Genomic DNA, 20,209 nt, shown 5'->3' on the forward strand with positions numbered 1-20,209 from the left:
TAAAGTCAGTATCAAAATCAAAAAGTCCTTTATTCTACAGTGAAACCTGGGTAAACCGAACCCTGATAAAACCGAATTTCAGTTTAAACCGAACAATTTTCAAAGTCCCACAAAATTTCCCTATCAATTAACGTTTATCTAACCTGAAAAAACCGAACCCTGTCAACACCGAATTCCGAACGCTTTTTGAAGGCTCGTTAGTAAATTTGTATCTAAAAATTACCTGTCAAAATCGATCAATACCAATCAAAACAATAAAATGTAATTAATTATTTGCATGATTTAATTAAACAAACACAGGATGGCAGAGTATCCCCGAAGGTATTTGAGGTTTAATGAACTTGTGAGTTGTTATTACAAACTAATTAGCATGTCTGTGTCCATGTATAAAGTGATTTTTTTGTAAAGAAATGTTAAGCCAAACCAAACAAACATTAAGTACATTCTTTTTTTTGTTTTGTCAAAAAACAACATTAGGAACATGTAGGGCGCAATTTCCAGTAGGAAAGCCGTCCTTAAAACCCCCAAAGAAGAAGAAGAAGAAATGTTAAGCTGGTCAGCTACCCCCATCGCCGATAATGACAAGAAAGGAACTTTCCCTCAGATCAATTAAATGCACCTTACTCAAATAATTACGGCCACAAAATCGAAACTGCCATTCTGTAGCTAAACTGTTTAATTAAATAATAGTTTTAAAGCCTTTCACCGGATTAAGAAGTCGTGCAACACAACAAGGTCAATGGATTTCGATTGCTGGATTTCCTTTAGAGGCCCTATATATTTGATTTGAATGCTCCCGAAGACTTCCGTTAGCTATTTAGCAACGATAAAGTCCGAGAATAAACTGGACCCCTGCTGTTGTTTCACTGTTATCGTGTGCCGAAGTATCAATCAGCGTGTGACCAGTTTAGTCCGAGAACTCGTGTGTACAATGACATTCCCGATTCAACTACGGAATCGTCATATGACAGTGACTGTGAATCTGAATTGGTCAATGAATTAACGGATGAGAAAATAATTATTAAATGTAAAATCGCTCCACGTCGGACATCTCCCAACGACGAGCGTGATTGACGGAGTGGCGTTTGATTTATAAACAAAAATGTAGCAAAACGTCTATCTTTTATCTTCTTTTATTTTTACATTTACATCTAAATCAACACAAAAATAAACTGTCGGCTGATGTGTCACCTATTATTCCTGCCAAAATTATTTTGGTGTCGACTACCGTCTACCTCTACAATCCGAACACCTGTGAAAACCGAACAAAACGCAAAGTCCCGTGGGTGTTCAGTTTGGACAGGTTTCACTGTATATTCATTGATACTGGAACCGGGTATATCTGTTAATGTTATGTATCGACTATATATCTATAACTGAGTTCTTAAAATCTTCAATTATCCTATACAGTAGGAAATGTTCTCTTATATTGTTACAATAAGGTGTGAATATTATGCACTAATTAATGTATAGTGTAAAATGTATTAAATCAATTGCTGAATTCGCTTTATTAGCGGTTCTGATGATAAAAGTGACAGTATATCAATTATAATATCAGTTATTGTTGTTATACAGGATTTATTTAAATGGAGATTAACCAAAAAATTTAAATAATATTTATTAATATTTACTACACTTGTTTCGATTATTTTTTCGTAATGTACTACGATTGACATATAATAATTTAAATCAACAGGCATTAAAAGTAGAACAGAATGAAATTTATGTCGAATTAAATAAACCGGTATTGTTTCTTTTTTAACAAAATGTTAAACAGTTTTTTCAAACTGCTGTAACGCCCAAGTCATTTTAAAACGTCCACCAAAACAGTACATGTTTCAATATCATTTCAACAAATATTTCCGCAAAGAATCTAGGAAGAAAGATATGAATGAAAACAAATAATTCTTCGTTTCCTCTCTATAGAATGCCTTACCAGGTCATATAGTAATCAAGATAACAGCATCAGACCCGGACAACAGCGTAGGAGGGCAATTTTCTTTCAGCCTACAGGTAAATGAATACTTAATAAAACTTTAAATATCCAAAACAAAAAGAGAGTTATTAACAAATATTAGCAGTGATTTTCTGCCATGATGGTGATTCTATGGTCCTCAAGGAGTATTTTGGTGCAAGCCCTTTACAATTTTTTACATAAATAATGTGTTCTTATGAAACATGTTTGCAATACGGAAAAGTCTAATTTTACGAAATGCTTGGCACTCTTAAATATTTTCGGAAATCACTTTCAAAGTTCTTTATATTACATAAAGACAAATCGGTAAACATGTGTAGAAAAGAAAGTAAACCAAGAAGGATTGAATTGTAAGCTCCATTATATGACAATACTGCTTCTTGTTTAATAAATTAAAATTAAACAGGGAACGAAAGTTTAACTTGCTTTTTTTTAACTACTAGTATTAAATTAACAGGATTAACTTTCTTTTTAGAAAATGAGGAATGCTTAATGTTCAGATCGTAAATTAGATGTTGAATAAGAATGACTTCATTGTATCCATTTTTTTACTATTATGTCTGTTTTGTTCACGTATCGTTGTAAATATAACGGAATTTGATGACACTGTCGTACAAGTGAAGTTTAGCGCTATAAAACAAGGTTCAATCCACCATTTCCTACATTTTCTCTCTGTAACAAGTCAGAAATAGGACAGTTATTGTCCGTTCGTTTTTTATGTGTTTTTTCATTTGATTTTGCCATGTACTTTCCGATTGAATTTTCCTCGGAGTTTAGTATTTTTTGTGATTTTTTCCCGTAAGATGATTAAAATGAAATCAACACATTATGAATTTAATGCGCTAATTTTTTTAGTAGCATAAGACTGACTATTGAGCTGATGATTCCATCGGAGAATGATAGTCCACAAGCAGATCGACCCAGCACTATAAAATTAAAAAACAACACGATATAAAATAAATGCGTCCGAAGCGCTTTTCTGGATTTACTTTCATCATGAACGTTTAAGCCGTATATTTAAAAGCCAAGGATGTAGAAATTCGAAACAGTTGAAGAGCTTTACAAACAAAAATACCCAAAATATTATTTTCTGTAGCTTATAAAGTGCTTCTTTCTTAAATACACTAATCTTTTAACTTTATTTATATCAAATATTTACAGCCTGCTGGACAGGTAAGCATTTTTATCAACATTACATTGGAGAAAAATTAAAATAAAATTTTCTTAACGATGTTTTCAATGAGTTTTATTTTCTTTTATACAACAAAAATCTTGAAATTACCACAACAAACAACAATCATGAGAAGTTGTCAACAAACACCACTACTAACTGACAGCCACCAAATGAAAAGTCCGGAACGAACAAAACGGAATTTAAAAAAAATAAATAAATAAAACCCCTTGATAAAATATATATGCTCCTTTATATATCATCCTTATGGTAACATTCGCACCCGTTTTGTTGTTAATAACAATAAGATCCGACTAGCAGTAATTTTATAAATGAGAGAAGACTGAATGGATCTGCGACGACGTATCAAACATCCATTGTTCTGTAAACAACTTTCTTGTAGCTGTCTACCCATTATCAATTAGATCATTTGTAGCAATGTACCTTTATGTTACATGTCAACTAATGAATAAATAAACTTAAACTTGGCTTTTTGTGGATAGTTGTCTCATTGGAAATCATACCACATCTTCTTTTTTTATATTAAGTCACCATTTGTAGTCATTATAAGATAATTTACACATCTACTAACGCCCCCTTGCGCTTTTCTGCATTTTGACATTAAAAAAAATGATTTTCTTTCTGAGATTGTTAAAGGATTTATTTAATAATTAATATGTGTAATATTATGAAGTGATGCATTTATATCAATAATTGAAATGTAATTCTAAAAGATAAAATAGATTTATATATTTTGCCATATGCTGCATTCTTTCTGTTCACCAGTTCATTATCAAATATTTATATTAATTTGGTAAGGCAACAGCAGATTCTGCAATTGGTTATATCAATGTTTACATATATATTTACTTAATGCTATTGTCCTCAAAACATGTGTTATAATTATTTATAACTATTTACTTATTTTGTAGTCTGCACATTTATACAAAGGTGCTTTCAATATCAGCCAAGGTAATGGAGACGATCAAACTGTTGGTACAGTTACTCTGAAGCGCGAATTGGATTACGAACTACTTAGTTTTTACCAGTATCTTATCATTGCAACAGTTAGTATATGTTAGAACGCCTGTGCATCAGTAATCACATGCATCTATATCATATCACATTTGTTTGTTACAAAACATGTATGCCCTTTAAATGTCCAGACTATCAGAAGCACGACATAGCATTTTATAAAATATGTAATTTGTTTATAAAAGAAACTGTTATACATTATGAGCAACTGCATTTTCCAATTTTATTAGTTGAACTGTAAGGAAATATAAGGCCCTTCAACATGCTCACACATAATAGATGTAAAAATCCATTGGTGATTGATTATTGATTTGTGTTTAGTGCCATTATCTACTCTAATGTGCTATTTCTCAGTAACAAGTTTTTATAGGTAGAGGAGGATGGCGTACCTCGAGAGAACTACCGATATTCTACAATACAAATATATATTTCTACTGAATGTATGTTTCTGATCGTGGCTTTTTGGTAATATATTTAAAAAAAAAAAAAACCACCTGAAAAGTAGAAACAAACACATATCAAAAAAATAATAAGGCAATGTATTTATCATATAAATTTTGTAAGTTTTGTTAAATTGTAATTCTTATTCAATAGGTTTCACAAGAGTTACATTTATATACAATAGCTACCGAGATCAATTTGAAAAAAAAAGACTTTAAATCGACTATTTTTATTTGTCTTAATCATATAGAAAAAAGAAGATGTCATATGATTACAATTAGCTAACTTTATACAGATTTAGGAAGATGTGATGTGAGTGCCAATCAGACAACTCTCTATCCAAATAACAATTTAAAAAAATGATAGGTCAATGTACGGCCTTCAACACGGAGCATTGGCTAACAACAAGCTATAAAGGGCCCCAAAATAACTAGTGTAAAACCATTCAAACGGGAAAACTAACGGCCTAATCTATATATAAAAAAATGTTTATTATTTAATTTAAATAGTGATGTGCGTGTCTTAAGGGTGTATTCTTCTGAGATTTGAGTCTCATTCAGTCTCATTGAAATCTCGTTCTGGAATTATTTCCAAAACATGTGATACAAGTGGAAAATAGCAATGTATTTGATAATTATCATAATCAAATTTAACTTTGTGAAAGAATTGTTTATTTCCGATAAGTTGTTTTTGAATAATGAAATTTTCAGTCTTTTTAGCTGAAATTTTGAGAAAAATAGGTGAGGGGTACAAAAAATTATATTACCAGAAACATAAACATTCAATATAATTTTTTTCTTTTCAAATTTCTTAGATATGTATATTTTTCAATCATTTATAACAAGAAGTTGAAATGATATGCATTTTGTTCTTTAAACAGAGAAAAATTTACAAAATTGACAACATGGTAAATTTGACATGAAAAAGGATCAAAATATGATAAAACTTAACACCTACCTGTATTTTTTTTAGTTGATTTTATTCAGATTGGTCAACTTTATCTATTTAAGATTATGAAAAAATGTTAAATTGAGGAACAGTGATTTTTTTCTCGATAATAGTAAAAAAATAGGTAAAAATCGATGAAAAATGGAAAAGTCATCACAATTGGGTACTTTCAAAGGGCAAAAAAAACACCAATATATGACTTTTTCTTCACCAATAATTGTTTACAGTCATAAACCCCCCCAAAAAAGAAAAAAAGTTAAATACTAGAAATTTTTGGCTCCTCAGAGAGTTACATCCTTAATCGGTAACGCACGTTTACAAAAAATGTATATCTTATAGACTTAAACGGTACTGTCAACGTGTAAACAAACTACGTTTACAAATTGGTGAGGTATAATTTTATTCCTATTTTTTTTTATAAACAGAAAGAGAAATGTTAATACAGTCACATTAAAAATTTCGCTAAAAGTGGTATAAAAAATAATGACAGCCGATATATTGTCGTTGTTAAGTATCATTATATAATTAAATAGGACCACGATCCAGATAGACCATTGTCAAGTTATGTTACCTTAGTGATAAAAGTAAAAGATATTCAGGATTCTCCACCATACTTCCAAGGTCTCCCTTATGTTACTACAATTAAAGAGAACGTTGATATAAACACTGTAAGTATTTCAAATTGTATAGAAAAATATGTCACAATGTGACTCGAGATATTAAAAGAAAACTCATCAAAGATACATTTTGATTGCCATTTGATGCAAATATTGATACGATAAATGAGACATGAACGTCTTTCATAATATAACAGGAATTAAAAGTTTAGGAAAACTGAAAGTATGATAAATGTTCACAATAATATGAAAACTAATAAGGAAAATCACAAAACGTCACTATCATAGTCAATTTAGATTTTTATATAAAAAAAGTACTTGTTAGTCACACTTTATATCTTAACCTGGTATCATTCTAATTGAATATGAAGAACATTTACTTTATACAATTAATTAGGATCAACCATGTCACGGTAAATAGCAGTTTACATTATCGAAAATACATTTAAAAAATAGTTTCATGATATGTTACAAAAGTTAGTCCTTTGATGATGTTTATCATGACACCAATCTATTTCAGCCTCTTCCAGTTCAAGGTTATGCAATCGATAGAGATATTGGTGTACCGAATGATATAATATATTCGTTTAAATCAGGTATTATATAAATAGCTGTGTAAAATTTGATTCATTTGATTTTATGGCTACCTGATGTAATTTAGTACTATATATAATACATAATTTAATGGAAAAGTTGTAATACAATAAATGATACGGGTTTCTGTTCTTCCTATTTGTTTTATGATGATATGATACTAAACACCCATGGTTTAATGGTTAGTGCATAGGACTACATTTGTACTAACACAAAGGTTCTTGGTTCGATTCCCGTCTGGGATGAAAATTTCAGGAACTGAATTTTCGGCTCTCCCTTGACACCATTTGCGAGTATTGTCTAGAGGAAACGATTATAGTCCGTCGGAAGGGGACGATAAATGGCTGACCCGTGTTAAGAGAGAGAGAGCCATATCTCATGCACGTTAAAGACACCCTTGTAGATTTCGAAAAAGAGAAGGCTTATGCCGCTACAAGGCAGCACTCGCACCCGCAAAGTTGAAAGGGATTAATATAAGTTGCAAAACTTGTTTCCCAATCCACTATAAATAAATATGTTTAAACTAAACTAAACACCCAACGGGAGGGATTGTGCTTGATTTTCATATAATGGAGACAGTTAAATTGAGGCCTTGAGCTGGCATGTAAGTAGTAGCAAGTTTATACTGTCATCTATTATAACACCGAATCGGACTTTTTTATTCTTAGTTTTATTGTGTGTATTGCTGTGTTTTTTTATTCTACAATTGCTAGACATTTTTCGGAGGGTTGAAATCTCATAAAACCATTTTTAACCCGCCGAATTTATGTTCCTGTCCCCAGTCAGGTGCTGCTGGCTTTTGTTAGCCTTGAATATTTTTTGGTCGCTTTTATTCATTTATATGCTTCGGAGATTTGCGTGACGTCCATTTATTTGCTGAATTAGTACCTTTTTTTTTTGTTTATTAGCGAACCGATGAGGCCTTCGGGTATGGGATTTTCCTGCTGTGTTAAATACCTTTTGGTGGACTATTTTGTTTCCTCTTTATTCGGGTTGTTGATTTTTCGACGCATTTCCCGTTTCAATTTTATAGATAAATGCAACCACCCAATTCATAACGAATTTTTTTCTAAAAGCTTTACAAAAGAGGCGCAAAATATCAAAGTTATATTCAAACTCATAAGTAGAAGAAGGAATGACAATGTGATGGCAGATATAAAAAAAATAGACCTAAGAATGAGCAACATGTAACTGTGATTATTTCAGATTCTTGAACTTTCTTTTTTACTTTGTCTGTTCTGTAAAAAAGATATGATAATATTATTCTCTGAATGGGTCAGTGTTTCCTTAGTTTTATTTGTGTTGTGCTTTTTGATGATAAGCAGGTTTTCTTTGTGAACTAGCAGACAATAGTGTTTTCACTGATTCCATGCTTAAAATTGAAGAGTTTATTTTAAAGGGTGTAGCTTATTTTAACCTAGTTCTCAACTTCATGTCGAAAATTTTATGATGGACCTGCACGTCAGGATATACTATAAATTTGCGAATACACATGCTTATTTATATACATTCAATTCAAACATTATTGGTTCTACTAAGTTTCAACAAATACGTAACTTTATTATTATAGCTTAATGATAACTATATAAACAAATCAGAATATACATACACAGTTTTTTATCAATAGACTTAGAAGCTCATTTGTAGTTTGTTTACTAGATTCAGAAAAGTGTCGTGGTTTGTTTCGTATTGATCCCAATAATGGGACTGTCTATACCGACACATCAAATCTTGATAGAGACGACACACCGATCAATGATAATGATATAGATGGGGTATGCAGATTAACACTTGAGGTAAATATCCTACTGTCATATATGTTAGAGGTTTAGCGCAGTTAAACCAGGTTCAATCCACCATTGTCTACATTTAAAAATGCCTGTGCCAAGTCAGGTTTATGACAGTTATTGTCCATTCGTTTGATGTGTTTTGTCGTTTGATTTTGCCATTTGATTAGGGACTGTACGATTGAATTTTCCTCGGAGTTTAGTATTTTTGTGATTTTACTTTCTACCATCTATCAAAATCTTAACGAAAGCGAACATTCTTAAACAATCAGATACATTGCAGTATCTCAGATCCAGCTAGATGTTGGATTCCTAAATCAATTTGTGTAAAGAATAGGCAGCTATATGCTTTTTTACGGGGTTGTCATCCATATATTGCTAGGAATGCTTGAAAATATTTTGTTGTCGTAAGCGGAAACTGTATTCATAATACAAGGGAACAAATCTCTGTCATCTAAATACCAATAAATAATTGTATTCGTGAAAGGCAACATGGATATCTTTAAAAGTGAATGAATCAAATTTTCTGAAACTGGAAGTTGAGAACGTCTTTTACATGTTTTTTGAAGCATTTAAATACTGATTTATCTGGTTAACTTTTTTGAAAGCTACTACCAAATGGTGAAAGTGCGTTTTATTTGTAGCAGTTGCAACGGGTAATTCCTATTAAAATTTTACACAATCAAATACGGTTTGACATGAAATATGAAAATAGCATGATCAAAATGACAGATACCACAATATAGGCATACATTATTTACCTTTACTAAACAAAAGATTGACAAAGGATTCGTTCTACTGAAGTTTTAGCTTTTTTTTTTGTTAATTGAACAGTGTATGTGTTTTTGATATTTATAATGAATGCATGCTGCAATGTATTTTCTTTAAGTTGTCCTTAGTTTAATTTTATCACCCAACATTCAAATTCATTTCAATATATGAGGGGGGAATGAATGTTAATGTATTAGTGAAATGTAAATGAATTACACAAGTAATGGGAGATAGCATACTGTGGATGATTTTATTTCTTAGCTATACACTTTCGTTGATTAAGAAAAATCTGAATTTCGTGGATATTAGATTTTTTGGATATTTGATTTCGTGAATATTTGATTTCGTACTTTTGCTAATTTTGTCATACAAAGCCTATAGAAAATTTACAATTCGTTGAGCATTTGAATTCGTGGTTCACATCTACCCACGAAACTCACGAAAATTTGTATCAAAATGATTAATAATAAATCCACAGTAATAGCATATTAAAATGTTGTCCTATATTCAAACATAAACTATGAATTGATATTGAACTCAAATATACGTATTTCGACGTCTTTAGCTTGTATTGGAAATGTTCTCCACTCCATCAATTGGTTTTTGTTGTATCATTGTTAATCTGTAATAAGTTATTGTGAGCAGAAACGCATGCTCGTATGTCTTTTTCTGCTAATTGCATTGACAGTCCTTTCAATCGTGAACATTTCAAATTTTCGGTGTTTTTCTTATTCTTTTGTTTATATGAAAAAAAGATAAAAATTATATAAGTATATGTAGAAATAATGTGAAAAGTGTGTTTTCCCGAAGTTTTAAACAACAATTTCATTTTAGGCTAAAGAGTTAAATTCATCAGGATTGCCTCAGCATGGCAACGATACTACAACGACGCCTTTTGTGATAACAATATTGGATAAGAACGATAACTTGCCGAAATTTAATTATTCGGAGTATCAGGCCCAAGTAGACGAAAACACCACTAATATTGCTTTAACAATTGCAGAACCAGAAGGAATTGTGGTTACTGATATTGATCAGGTAAGGCTTGTTCTATTTTATTTTTGAAAAGAACGTTCGTGCAAGCCGTAATCGTTACCACGCAAGTATTTTGTATACATATAGAAAAAAAAATCAGGATTACGTCTTAAGAACACACATTTGACTAGTGTACGTTTTGTAGTAATGCACATGTCTACACACTATGCCTGCTAATAATTGATCTGATGTAGAGAAATTATTAGCAAATGGAAAAGAGACAATAAAGATCATCAATATATAATTTTATAAATAAAAAAAATCATTACGATATAGCAAAATACAATATTTTTTAGATGTATTTTGTAGTAGTTAAACCGTCAATTTTTATTTGTAAGCTACATCATTGCATTGCTTGCAATTATATAATGAGAAGGTATGACTCTGTTTAAAACATGACAACCACCATATGTTGAATTTTCGTTTATTTAAGTAATTTTATCCTAATATTTATATAAATAGGTATAAAAAAATGTGGTTTGAGTGTCAATAAGACTACTCTTCGTCAAAGTCACAATTTATAACAGTAAACCATTATAGTTAAAAGTACGGGTTTCAACACGGAGCCTTGTCTCACACAGACCAGCAATATATAAAGGGCCTACACATGGCGAATTTTAAACCATTCAAACGGTATAACATGTATAAGTTAGAAGAGAAACGACAAAAACTATTGAACCACATCAACAAATGACAACCACTGAACATAAGGTTCCTGTCTAAGAATCGGTGTAAAGAAATGCAGCGAACTTAAATATTTTGATAAGCTTCATTAATGTATGTCTTATATATGTTTTGCTAACAAGTGATCACCTTTGGAAATAAACATATAATTCATCTATTAAAGACCGACAACAACGAGTTTGAAATTTCGGTACAATATCTCAATGGATCAGATTTTGATGGTATCAAACCGGATCCTAAAAGTATTAGAGGAAGCGGAAGCATACAATTAAGATTAGCAAATCAGTTTAAGTTTGACTTTGAAGTTATCCAAACAGCACAATATAGGGTGAGTATATGGATAGACTGTAGTAATATCTCAATTACAGAGTGTTAAATTATTTTAATTATCGCAAGAGTTAAAAGATTTGTCGATAAAATATTTCTCATTTCGGCAAATACTAGTAGTAACAGTTTGGTGAAGTCAACTCATTTAATAATATAGGGTTATTGCATGAATATTGGGGAACATTGTCCCGAGTAGAATTTTATATTGCACGAGCTTGCGAGTGCAATATATGTTCTACGAGGGACAATATTCCCCAATATTCATGCAATAACCCTTTTATTGTATAGCAATATAATATTTGTAAGTAAAAATTGGTTTAAACTAAGATTTTGTCATTGATGACGTCATGAATTTTGAAGATTTATTGCACTAGTGCAATATTAGAATTTATTGCACGCTAACTTTTGGTTACTTTCTGTTGGAAACATTATATTGCTATACAATAGTATACGATACATATATTATTCGGCAGCGTTTCGATGTTATACATTTATTTGCATTTCGTTATACATATATTACTTTACTAGAAGAGTACTGCATTGTCTTTAAATAACTTATTGTTGCAATAACAATGTCTCTACGTAAATGTTTTGGATTAGTTGATTTTTGGTGGGTTCGTAGCTTATTGACTGTTTCAACACAACTCTTTTTATTCAAATTGCGTATTTAGTTCATTTCAATAATCTGTATACTTATACATGTCGCAATTTCAATATGGTTGTGAAAAAGAAAATAAAACGATTTATACTGCAACTACCTGTGTTTATTTCCTAAATATAGTAACATATTTATATTTTGTATAATGTCAATTTAATCATGGAACGCATTCTCTACAATCAGGTAAAAGCCCTTTCACAGTTTCTCAGCCTCATACAAAAAAGATCATATTTTCCTGACGTTGACCTTATATTGTATATGGACATTACTACAGAATGTCATTCTTTTCAACAGCTGGTTGCAACTGAAAAGGGAAAATCTAATGCTACGTCTGAACAAACATGTATCATCAGTATAAAAATAAATGACATCAACGATAATTACCCTGTTTTTACTGCATCATCTTATACGGCCAATGCATCGGAATATTTATCAGATACACCTTTTGAATCAGAAAGTATACTCAACGTTACAGTAAGTAAACACTTATCTTGTGAGAAAACTATAATCAGCAAAAAGTAGGAGAGGGGCAATTAAAGGTCATTTTCATAATAAAATTCCTGTAAAGCAGGTGTGTTGTTTTCTTAAACAAAGTTGCAACTCGAACAAAGCCATTGTTACTGCTTATAAACATGAACAGATTTTGGAATGATTGTCAATGAAACATCTCAACATGAGAGACCAAATGAGACAGACATGAACAAGTCTAAGTCACTGTACATAAACATGTTATTCAGAGAAAAGGGAATACAGAATGCTACAAATGTACTTTAAAAAAGAAAGTAACCCAATATGAAGCTTAATTTGTTTTTATAAGCTTATTATGAGTAGATAAAATGAACACTACATCAACACATATCGTCAACGTTGATTGACTTTCATCTTTCAAAACTAATTTTTCATAAGAATTGAAAGGTTAAAAGTCGTTATGCCCGTATGCATTTAGTCAAATATACATGCCATGCCATGATTTGGAAAACATATGTTATATTTCGTTGAATACTTCAATTCAGGGTTTATCCTACCACAAAAACCACTAAATTAAAAGTACATTCACAACAAACAGAAAATCAAATCTGCAACCCAGATAATCTTTTAAGTAAAGTATTATTACTGGTACATTTTAGATCACACTTAATGTAATGAATTTCTTGATACTATTGATATACCCCCTCCCCAGTGTTGGTTGGTTCAGGGTTGCTCAGTCTTTATTTTTCTATGCTGTGTTTTGTTTACTGTTGTCGGTCGTTTTCTTTTTTACGCAATGTAATTGCGAGTTTACTTTTGTTTATGAGTTAATATGTTTCTTTATGTCTTTCGCCTCTCTTTTGTTAACTCGATCCCCATTTCTCATCTTTTCATGCTAACATTTAATAATCTAATAAAGATAGTACCATAAAAAAGATAACAGCGTCGGTGTCCGTTAAGTTGTCATAGCCATTGGTTTTGTATGTGGATACAAATGATACCTGCTCTATAACTTATAAGATCACCCAAAGTAACAATGATAATTGATATCAGCGGGAAATTCTTGTTTGAGTGATAAGTAAATATTGAGCTTTTAAAATCTCTATTACAAAACATTGAAATATCACAGAGGGTTATCCACTTTGAAGCATAGTTGTTTTGTTCTATATTTTTTATGTACGGATTATTATGAATTTCAGTTGGTACATTTTTACTTTGAATATTGGAAAATGTCTTTCGAGACAAACTTCAGTTTTAATTACTAGTAGTACCTCATAAGTTAATGAAAGTTTTAAGCGAAATAGAAATCAGTCACGTTTACACATACTCTTTAACGATTTTTGTCTTTATGGACGATACTTAAACAGAAGTAATTTAGCTTATGATATTCCTTGCATTTTAAACAATAAATATGAATTTACATTTTGTTATGTGTTTGATTTCCTAGGCAACAGATTTAGACTCTGGAATTAGGGGAAACCTAACATTTACACTAGGGGGAGATCCACAGTAAGTTTGAAGTAGTAAAAATACAAAATGTCTTTTTCTTTTTTATTGGTGTTTGATCGATAACTCACTGTCTATTTGTATATATGTATTTTGTTGTAGCAAAACACTAAGTTTTCGTATGGCTCTTTGAATGGTTTAAGGGCATCCGATACAGTTTCTCGATATAATGTCATTTTTATAATTTTGAAATATGTTGTAGGCCTTGGCGAGTTATAAAATAAAATACAAAATAAAACATAGGTCACCGTGCTTGTTTTCGAGAAAATTGAGGCTGAAAATTGGGGATTTGTGCAATTTTGTAAAAAAAATAGGCAATGTTATAAAATTTTTGGAGCAGATATTCTTCGTCGTAAATTATTAAGATCGGGTTCAATCTGAAGCTGTGATAAGTGGCAATAAGGAAAAAATAAATCACTATACGTATAACTATAAAAAGTAAAAACTCAAAAATACTGAACTCCGACGAAAATTCAAAAAGGAAAATCAAAAATCAAAAGGCAAAATCAAAAGTCCAAACACATCAAACGAATGGATAACAACTGTCATATTCCTGACTTGGTACAGGCATTTTCTAATGTAGAAAATGGTGGATTGAACCTGGTTTTATAGCTAGCTAAACCTCTCACTTGTATGACAGTCGCATCAAATTCCATTACATTGTCAACGATGCATGAACAAAACAAACATACTCAAAGAGTAAAAATGTCAAAAATAGGGGTACAACAGTCAATATTGTGTTATCATCTTAATATCACTACATTAACAACAAATGTAACAAAGTAGCACAAAAAGGCATACATCAAATTTAACATTCTCATTTTGATTTTCTTATACGGCTGAATTTATCTATGTAAAGTCTACCCATAAATAAAAGAAGGTTTTCATTACTGGTGTAAAATTGCGCGTTTGAAATTCGCACAGGTAGACATAAAAATAAATTATCAAAGTCTTGCTTGACATTGCGGACCAGATGCTCAAAGTGGTATTTTTCTAAACCTAAAAAAATGGAAAAAAAACTGTTTCTGAAAATGTCATTTTTATCATTTTTCTGCATAAATTGCATTTTGTCATGCTTTCTCCAAATCTCAAATAAAAAATATAGGTCACCGTGCTGAATTCCATGATAATCACGATTTATCCTAAAAAATTGCGTCACCCCTTTGTAACCTCAACGTTAGCGCTAAAGTGCACGACGTCGCTGGCAGACAATTTCGACGTTATCGCTTCAAATTACCGGCGACTATTTCAGATGTATAAATATTACTTGTAAAGTACTATCTATAAATTGGTAACATTGTTTTCTGAAGTAAAATCATGTGAATAACAAATACCTCTCTGTGTTTGTGGTCTAAGTGAGAAACTTCTCAAGAAAAGTTAGTAAGGACTGTTGATAATTTTTACGGCTTTCAAAAATTTAAGACTCGGCAATTTAGAACATGACATACATGTACATTTACTGTACACACTCGTATATTATTTTATACTGTATGATGACCTCTAGATGTTGTTCTTTGTTTTGTTTTGTTTGGTTGGCTGCTGTTTCATTACACATACTCCTTAATATCCTTTAATTCACGTTTTTATCACTGAGAAAATCCGTTTTTGTTGATACGAATTTTAAAAAAGTTAGCGTCGTTTGGACAGTAATCAAATTTGCCGTTACTTTTCTCGTTTGAGTTGTTTTACCTTGTCATTTCGGGACCTTTTATAACTGACTATGCGGTATGAGCTTTGCTCATTGTTGAAGACCTATAGTTGTTAATTTCTGTGTCATGCTTGTCTCTTGATGAGAGTTGTCTAATTGGCAATTATACCACATCTTCTATTTTATGTGGTCAGAAAACAGAAGCAAAATGTTACAAAGGAGAATCTTCAATTTGCTAATGGATGCTTTTATCCAGACAGAGAAACTATAATTTTGAAATTTTTGATTTGGCAAAAAAATGATTGAATTTATAGCGCGAGGACTGGATATATTACGATTAGTTGCACTGATTAAAATCATTCTCTCATAGCGTAATTTTATTGGTAAATAACTATATATTTTTTTCACCGCAGCGCGTACATAAAATACCGCATGTCCAATCCCCTGTCTGTCCTTCCGGACTTCTGGTTAATTAGATTTTTCAAGTGTACGATTCTTGCCAACTTTCTATAAAACTGATATCGTATGGACACGTTCGAAAATCAGTGCATATCAACTATTCTTTAAAAGAGTTATGCCATTTGGAATTTTGTATTTTCTGTCATTCCGTCATTTCTCTAATATATCTATAAAAAAAATAAAGAAAAAATAAACAGCTGCGCTTCGAGCGCATGATACACCCTTCGTCTCATGAAAAAAACCCACCATAATATATGTTTTTAAAATAACACGGGGGTCGTATGGAAGTCATGCTAGGTATATCCTGACTCATTCATTATTCTTGCTCAATAATAAGTTTATATATCACAACATGTTTTATATGATCCCCAAATTGAAGCTCAATAAAAATTCAAGAACTCAAAAATGAATTATAAAGAATCATCACGAAAAAGTATACAGATCTTAAGAATAATTTATATTATAGTTCGTTTCTGTGTGTATTACATTTTAACGTTGTGTCGTTTGTTTTCTCTTATTTTTGAGTGTAAATTCACATTGCGATAAGACGTGTCACGGTACTTGTCTATCCCAAACTCATGTATTTGGTTTTGATGTTATATATATTATTCTCGTGGGATTTTGTCTATGTGTGTTACATTTTAGTGTTATGTCGTTGTTCTCCTCTTATATTTAATGCGTTTCCCTCGGTTTTAGTTTGTTATCCCGATTTTGTTTTTTGTCCATGGATTTATGAGTTTTGAACAGCGGTATACTATTGTTGCCTTTATTTAACTAAAAAGTATGTGAAGTTCTATGCAATTATTATAGATAGTTTCTGAGATACGGCGCGACATGTGAACCCCCAGCCCCTTTTTGTCATAAACTCAATAACTCTAAAATCAAATTCTGAATCATTCTCAAAAGTATATAAACCGCAAGGGTGACTGGGGTATAGAAATATGGTCACTTGGTCTTCTCCCGACCGGCAGTAAAACGCTTGCCGAAGTGGGGCGTCCGTTTGGCTGTGCGGGATGTATCAAGTTCGCAGTCACGTCCGTCAGAAGGGGACGTAAAATCCGATGCCTCGTGTAAAGAGAGTGCCACACTATTTGCACGTTAAGAACCCTTGCAACAACTCTTTGAGGGGTCCGTAGGTGGCCTGTTGCAAGGTAAAATTTCTGTCCCTATCCAATATACCCTCATTTTCCAGTGGCACTCCAAATTTCCCTGACCATCATCCTAGATGGCCTCTATTACAACAACCTACCTATTGTATTTATTGTCAACTTGTTCTCGTCCTGAATATGCATGAAATATTTGCCACTGGACGTTAAGCAACCAACAATCAATCAATCAATCAAAAGTATATATAAGTTCTTCAGAATTATATAACTAAGAAGTGCGTAAAGTTTAGAGCAATAGTCATAAAACGTTTTCTAGATGCAGCGCGAACTGTAAAAAAAACTGTTCTAGTTACAAAGTCCTGTAACTTATAAAGTTCACCAAAAAAAATACAGACCGTTTGACCATCATGACTGAAAAAACAACCATGTTCATATTTACGACGGACAGACGGACGGGGGCATTTCTATACCATTTTACGTCCCGTAAAAATTTTTACGGGTGCATAAACATATTGTTTGCTATTGCCTTTTGTTAGATAAACTACGTGCAACGTTGAGAAAATAGAAACTTTGTTCTTTTATAAAAGTTGTATCATTGTTTGTATTAGCGGCATACCATTATTTTTTGTTTACATAAATAAATTAAATTAATTTTTCAGAAAGGAAATTGACTTCTTCGTGTACATACTGTTACGAATTTACTGTTTAAGAATATAATAATAGTTCTACAGTTATATATTTTCCGATATCTCTATTAGTTTCCCATATCATCTTTTTATCGTTGAAAACTGTATCTAAAATCATCCCTTTATCCTTGGTTGCTATCGGACGCTTACCTGTACAGTTGTTACTAGGGTGCTCTCTTCGAGGTCCGCGTTAGAAGTATAAATAGTGGTTAGCTATCCAGTGTAAATTGTCATTCTTATCGGAGACGTCGGAAGAAGAAGATTAAAAAGGTAGGACCGTTAATATTTAAAGACGAGTAGCAGGAGTATTCAAACAAAGTGGAGTGTTTGAAACCTGTTGAGAAGATATAAATAGTTTCGGTTCCGTAGAAGTTGTATAAACAGGGTTAGTGCTAAGGTTTTGCGTTCCACATCTCTCACTATTGCAGTGAGTGTTTGCTGTTAAACCATACCTTAGTGCTACCCTGTTCCAACAGTTTTATAAATATATTTCAATAAAGTTTCATACGTACAAAGTTTACAACAGTTTGAATAGTTTCCATACATTCGTTTTATTCAGGTTTCAGCCCGTTTGATACATTTCGGTTCAGCCGGTTTGATACATTAAGGTTTAGTCCCGTTTTTAAACATTTAGGTTCCAGACAGGTTCCAAATATTTAGGTTCCAGACAGGTTCCAAACATTTAGGTTTCAGACAATAGTTCCAAACCGTCTGACCCGTTTCAAACATTTAGGTTCCAGACAGGTTCCAAACATTTAGGTTTCAGACAATAGTTCCAAACCGTCTGACCAGTTTCAATCATTTAGGTTCCAGACAGGTTCCAAACATTTAGGTTCCAGACCAGTTTTATACATTTAGGTTTCAAACCAGTTCTATACATTTAGGTTCCAGACTATAGTTTCAAACAGTTGGTTTTAAACAGTATCGGACAGAAAGGGTTTTAAACAGTTTTGATTCAACAAGTTCGGATTAGGTTGATAGGTGTTGAAATTCGTTTTATGTATTATAGTATTTGTTTCATATTTGATAGAGATAGTGTAAACATTTAATTGACTTTAGAACTTTTGAATTGCTTTTCAAATCCAGGAAACTGGTACGAACCCGAGGATAAAAATATCTAAACGTCCCCGCCCGGTTACACGCTACAAATGGTGGCTTAGCGGTGGGATTTGTCTAGCATTTCTCAAGCGTATTTTGTATATATATATATATTAATTGTATGTTATCATGAATTCAAATAGGAAAGATAGTGTTTTATATGATCCTGACATAAGTTTAACTGAGGAACAGTTAAGTCAGGAAATAGATATTTTAACTGCCGAATTAGAAAAATATCGGCATGTTAAAGACAGATCAATTTCCCATGTTGATACACCCCGAACAGTGTTTAGACATAGTGATTCGGGGATAGGTTCAGTCAGGCGTTCCGAACAATTGTCAAAACAAACAAACTCTCCGATTTATGAAAAAAATGTAAGTAGTAGTGTAAATGGAGGCGGTTTAGGAGCCCGACCTAGTTTAGTCAGGTTTGAAACATCAACACCTGCTGCAGAAAAACAGTCTTCGAAACATTTTACTGAACAATTAGAATTCTCAATTAATGACAAATTTGTCACAAAAAGAGCAAGTAAAACTGGTTTAACTCGTGATACCGAGTTTTGTGAAGATAAACAATCCTATGCTTCGGATGGATACAAAAATAAAAACATAGTAAAACTGCTACTTATGATGGGAAAGGTCCTTGGCTTGACTTTAGGTCACATTTTGATGCCTGTTCCCAAATTAATAACTGGACAGACAAAGAGAAAGGTCTGTATTTGGCCGTTTCTCTCAGGGGTCAGGCTCAAGGTGTTTTGGGAAACTTAACCCAGGAGTCTAGACAAGATTTCAAAGAATTGGTTAAGGCATTAGAAGAGCGTTTTTCTCCGTCTAACCAAACGGAGCTGTACAGAACTCAGCTCAGAGAGAGACACCAGAGAGCTGTAGAGACGTTGCCTGAGTTGGGCCAAGACATCAGAAGGTTAACTAACCTTGCATATGCAACTGCACCAAACGAAGTGCGGGAGACTTTGGCAAAAGAACAGTTCATAGACTCGTTAATAGATTCGGATATGAGGCTCCGAATAAAGCAGGCAAGACCTACTGATTTAAATGACGCTATCAGACATACAGTTGAGCTTGAGGCTTTTAACAAAGCTGAAAGCAAAAGGATTGAAGGTCAGGGATATTTAAGAACTGCGTCTGAAAATAGACACAGTGCTGACAACATGACAAGTCAGCTTTTGAAAACAAT

The 20,209-nt window shown here is 32.2% G+C and overlaps 1 protein-coding gene and 1 long non-coding RNA gene across 2 annotated transcripts in view; both read left to right on the plus strand.

Moving 5' to 3' along the window:
• Window positions 1-1,924: 1,924 nt before the first annotated feature.
• On the plus strand, window positions 1,925-6,232 carry LOC139488857 (uncharacterized). The gene is made up of 4 exons (XR_011656096.1): window positions 1,925-2,013; window positions 3,137-3,148; window positions 4,079-4,213; window positions 6,104-6,232. It is a non-coding gene; the product is annotated as an uncharacterized lncRNA (long non-coding RNA).
• Window positions 6,233-6,592: 360 nt separating this feature from the next.
• The window catches only part of LOC139490121 (cadherin-23-like), a 53,594-nt gene continuing 39,977 nt past the window's right edge, over window positions 6,593-20,209 (plus strand). The window contains exons 1-6 of the mRNA XM_071276971.1: window positions 6,593-6,600; window positions 8,409-8,577; window positions 10,174-10,377; window positions 11,222-11,386; window positions 12,338-12,517; window positions 13,959-14,020. Of these exons, the coding sequence (XP_071133072.1) occupies window positions 6,593-6,600; window positions 8,409-8,577; window positions 10,174-10,377; window positions 11,222-11,386; window positions 12,338-12,517; window positions 13,959-14,020 (788 nt within the window). The remainder of the gene's footprint in view (window positions 6,601-8,408; window positions 8,578-10,173; window positions 10,378-11,221; window positions 11,387-12,337; window positions 12,518-13,958; window positions 14,021-20,209) is intronic.

This window comes from Mytilus edulis, chromosome 9, assembly GCF_963676685.1.
Source record: "Mytilus edulis chromosome 9, xbMytEdul2.2, whole genome shotgun sequence".
NCBI lineage: Eukaryota > Metazoa > Mollusca > Bivalvia > Mytilida > Mytilidae > Mytilus > Mytilus edulis.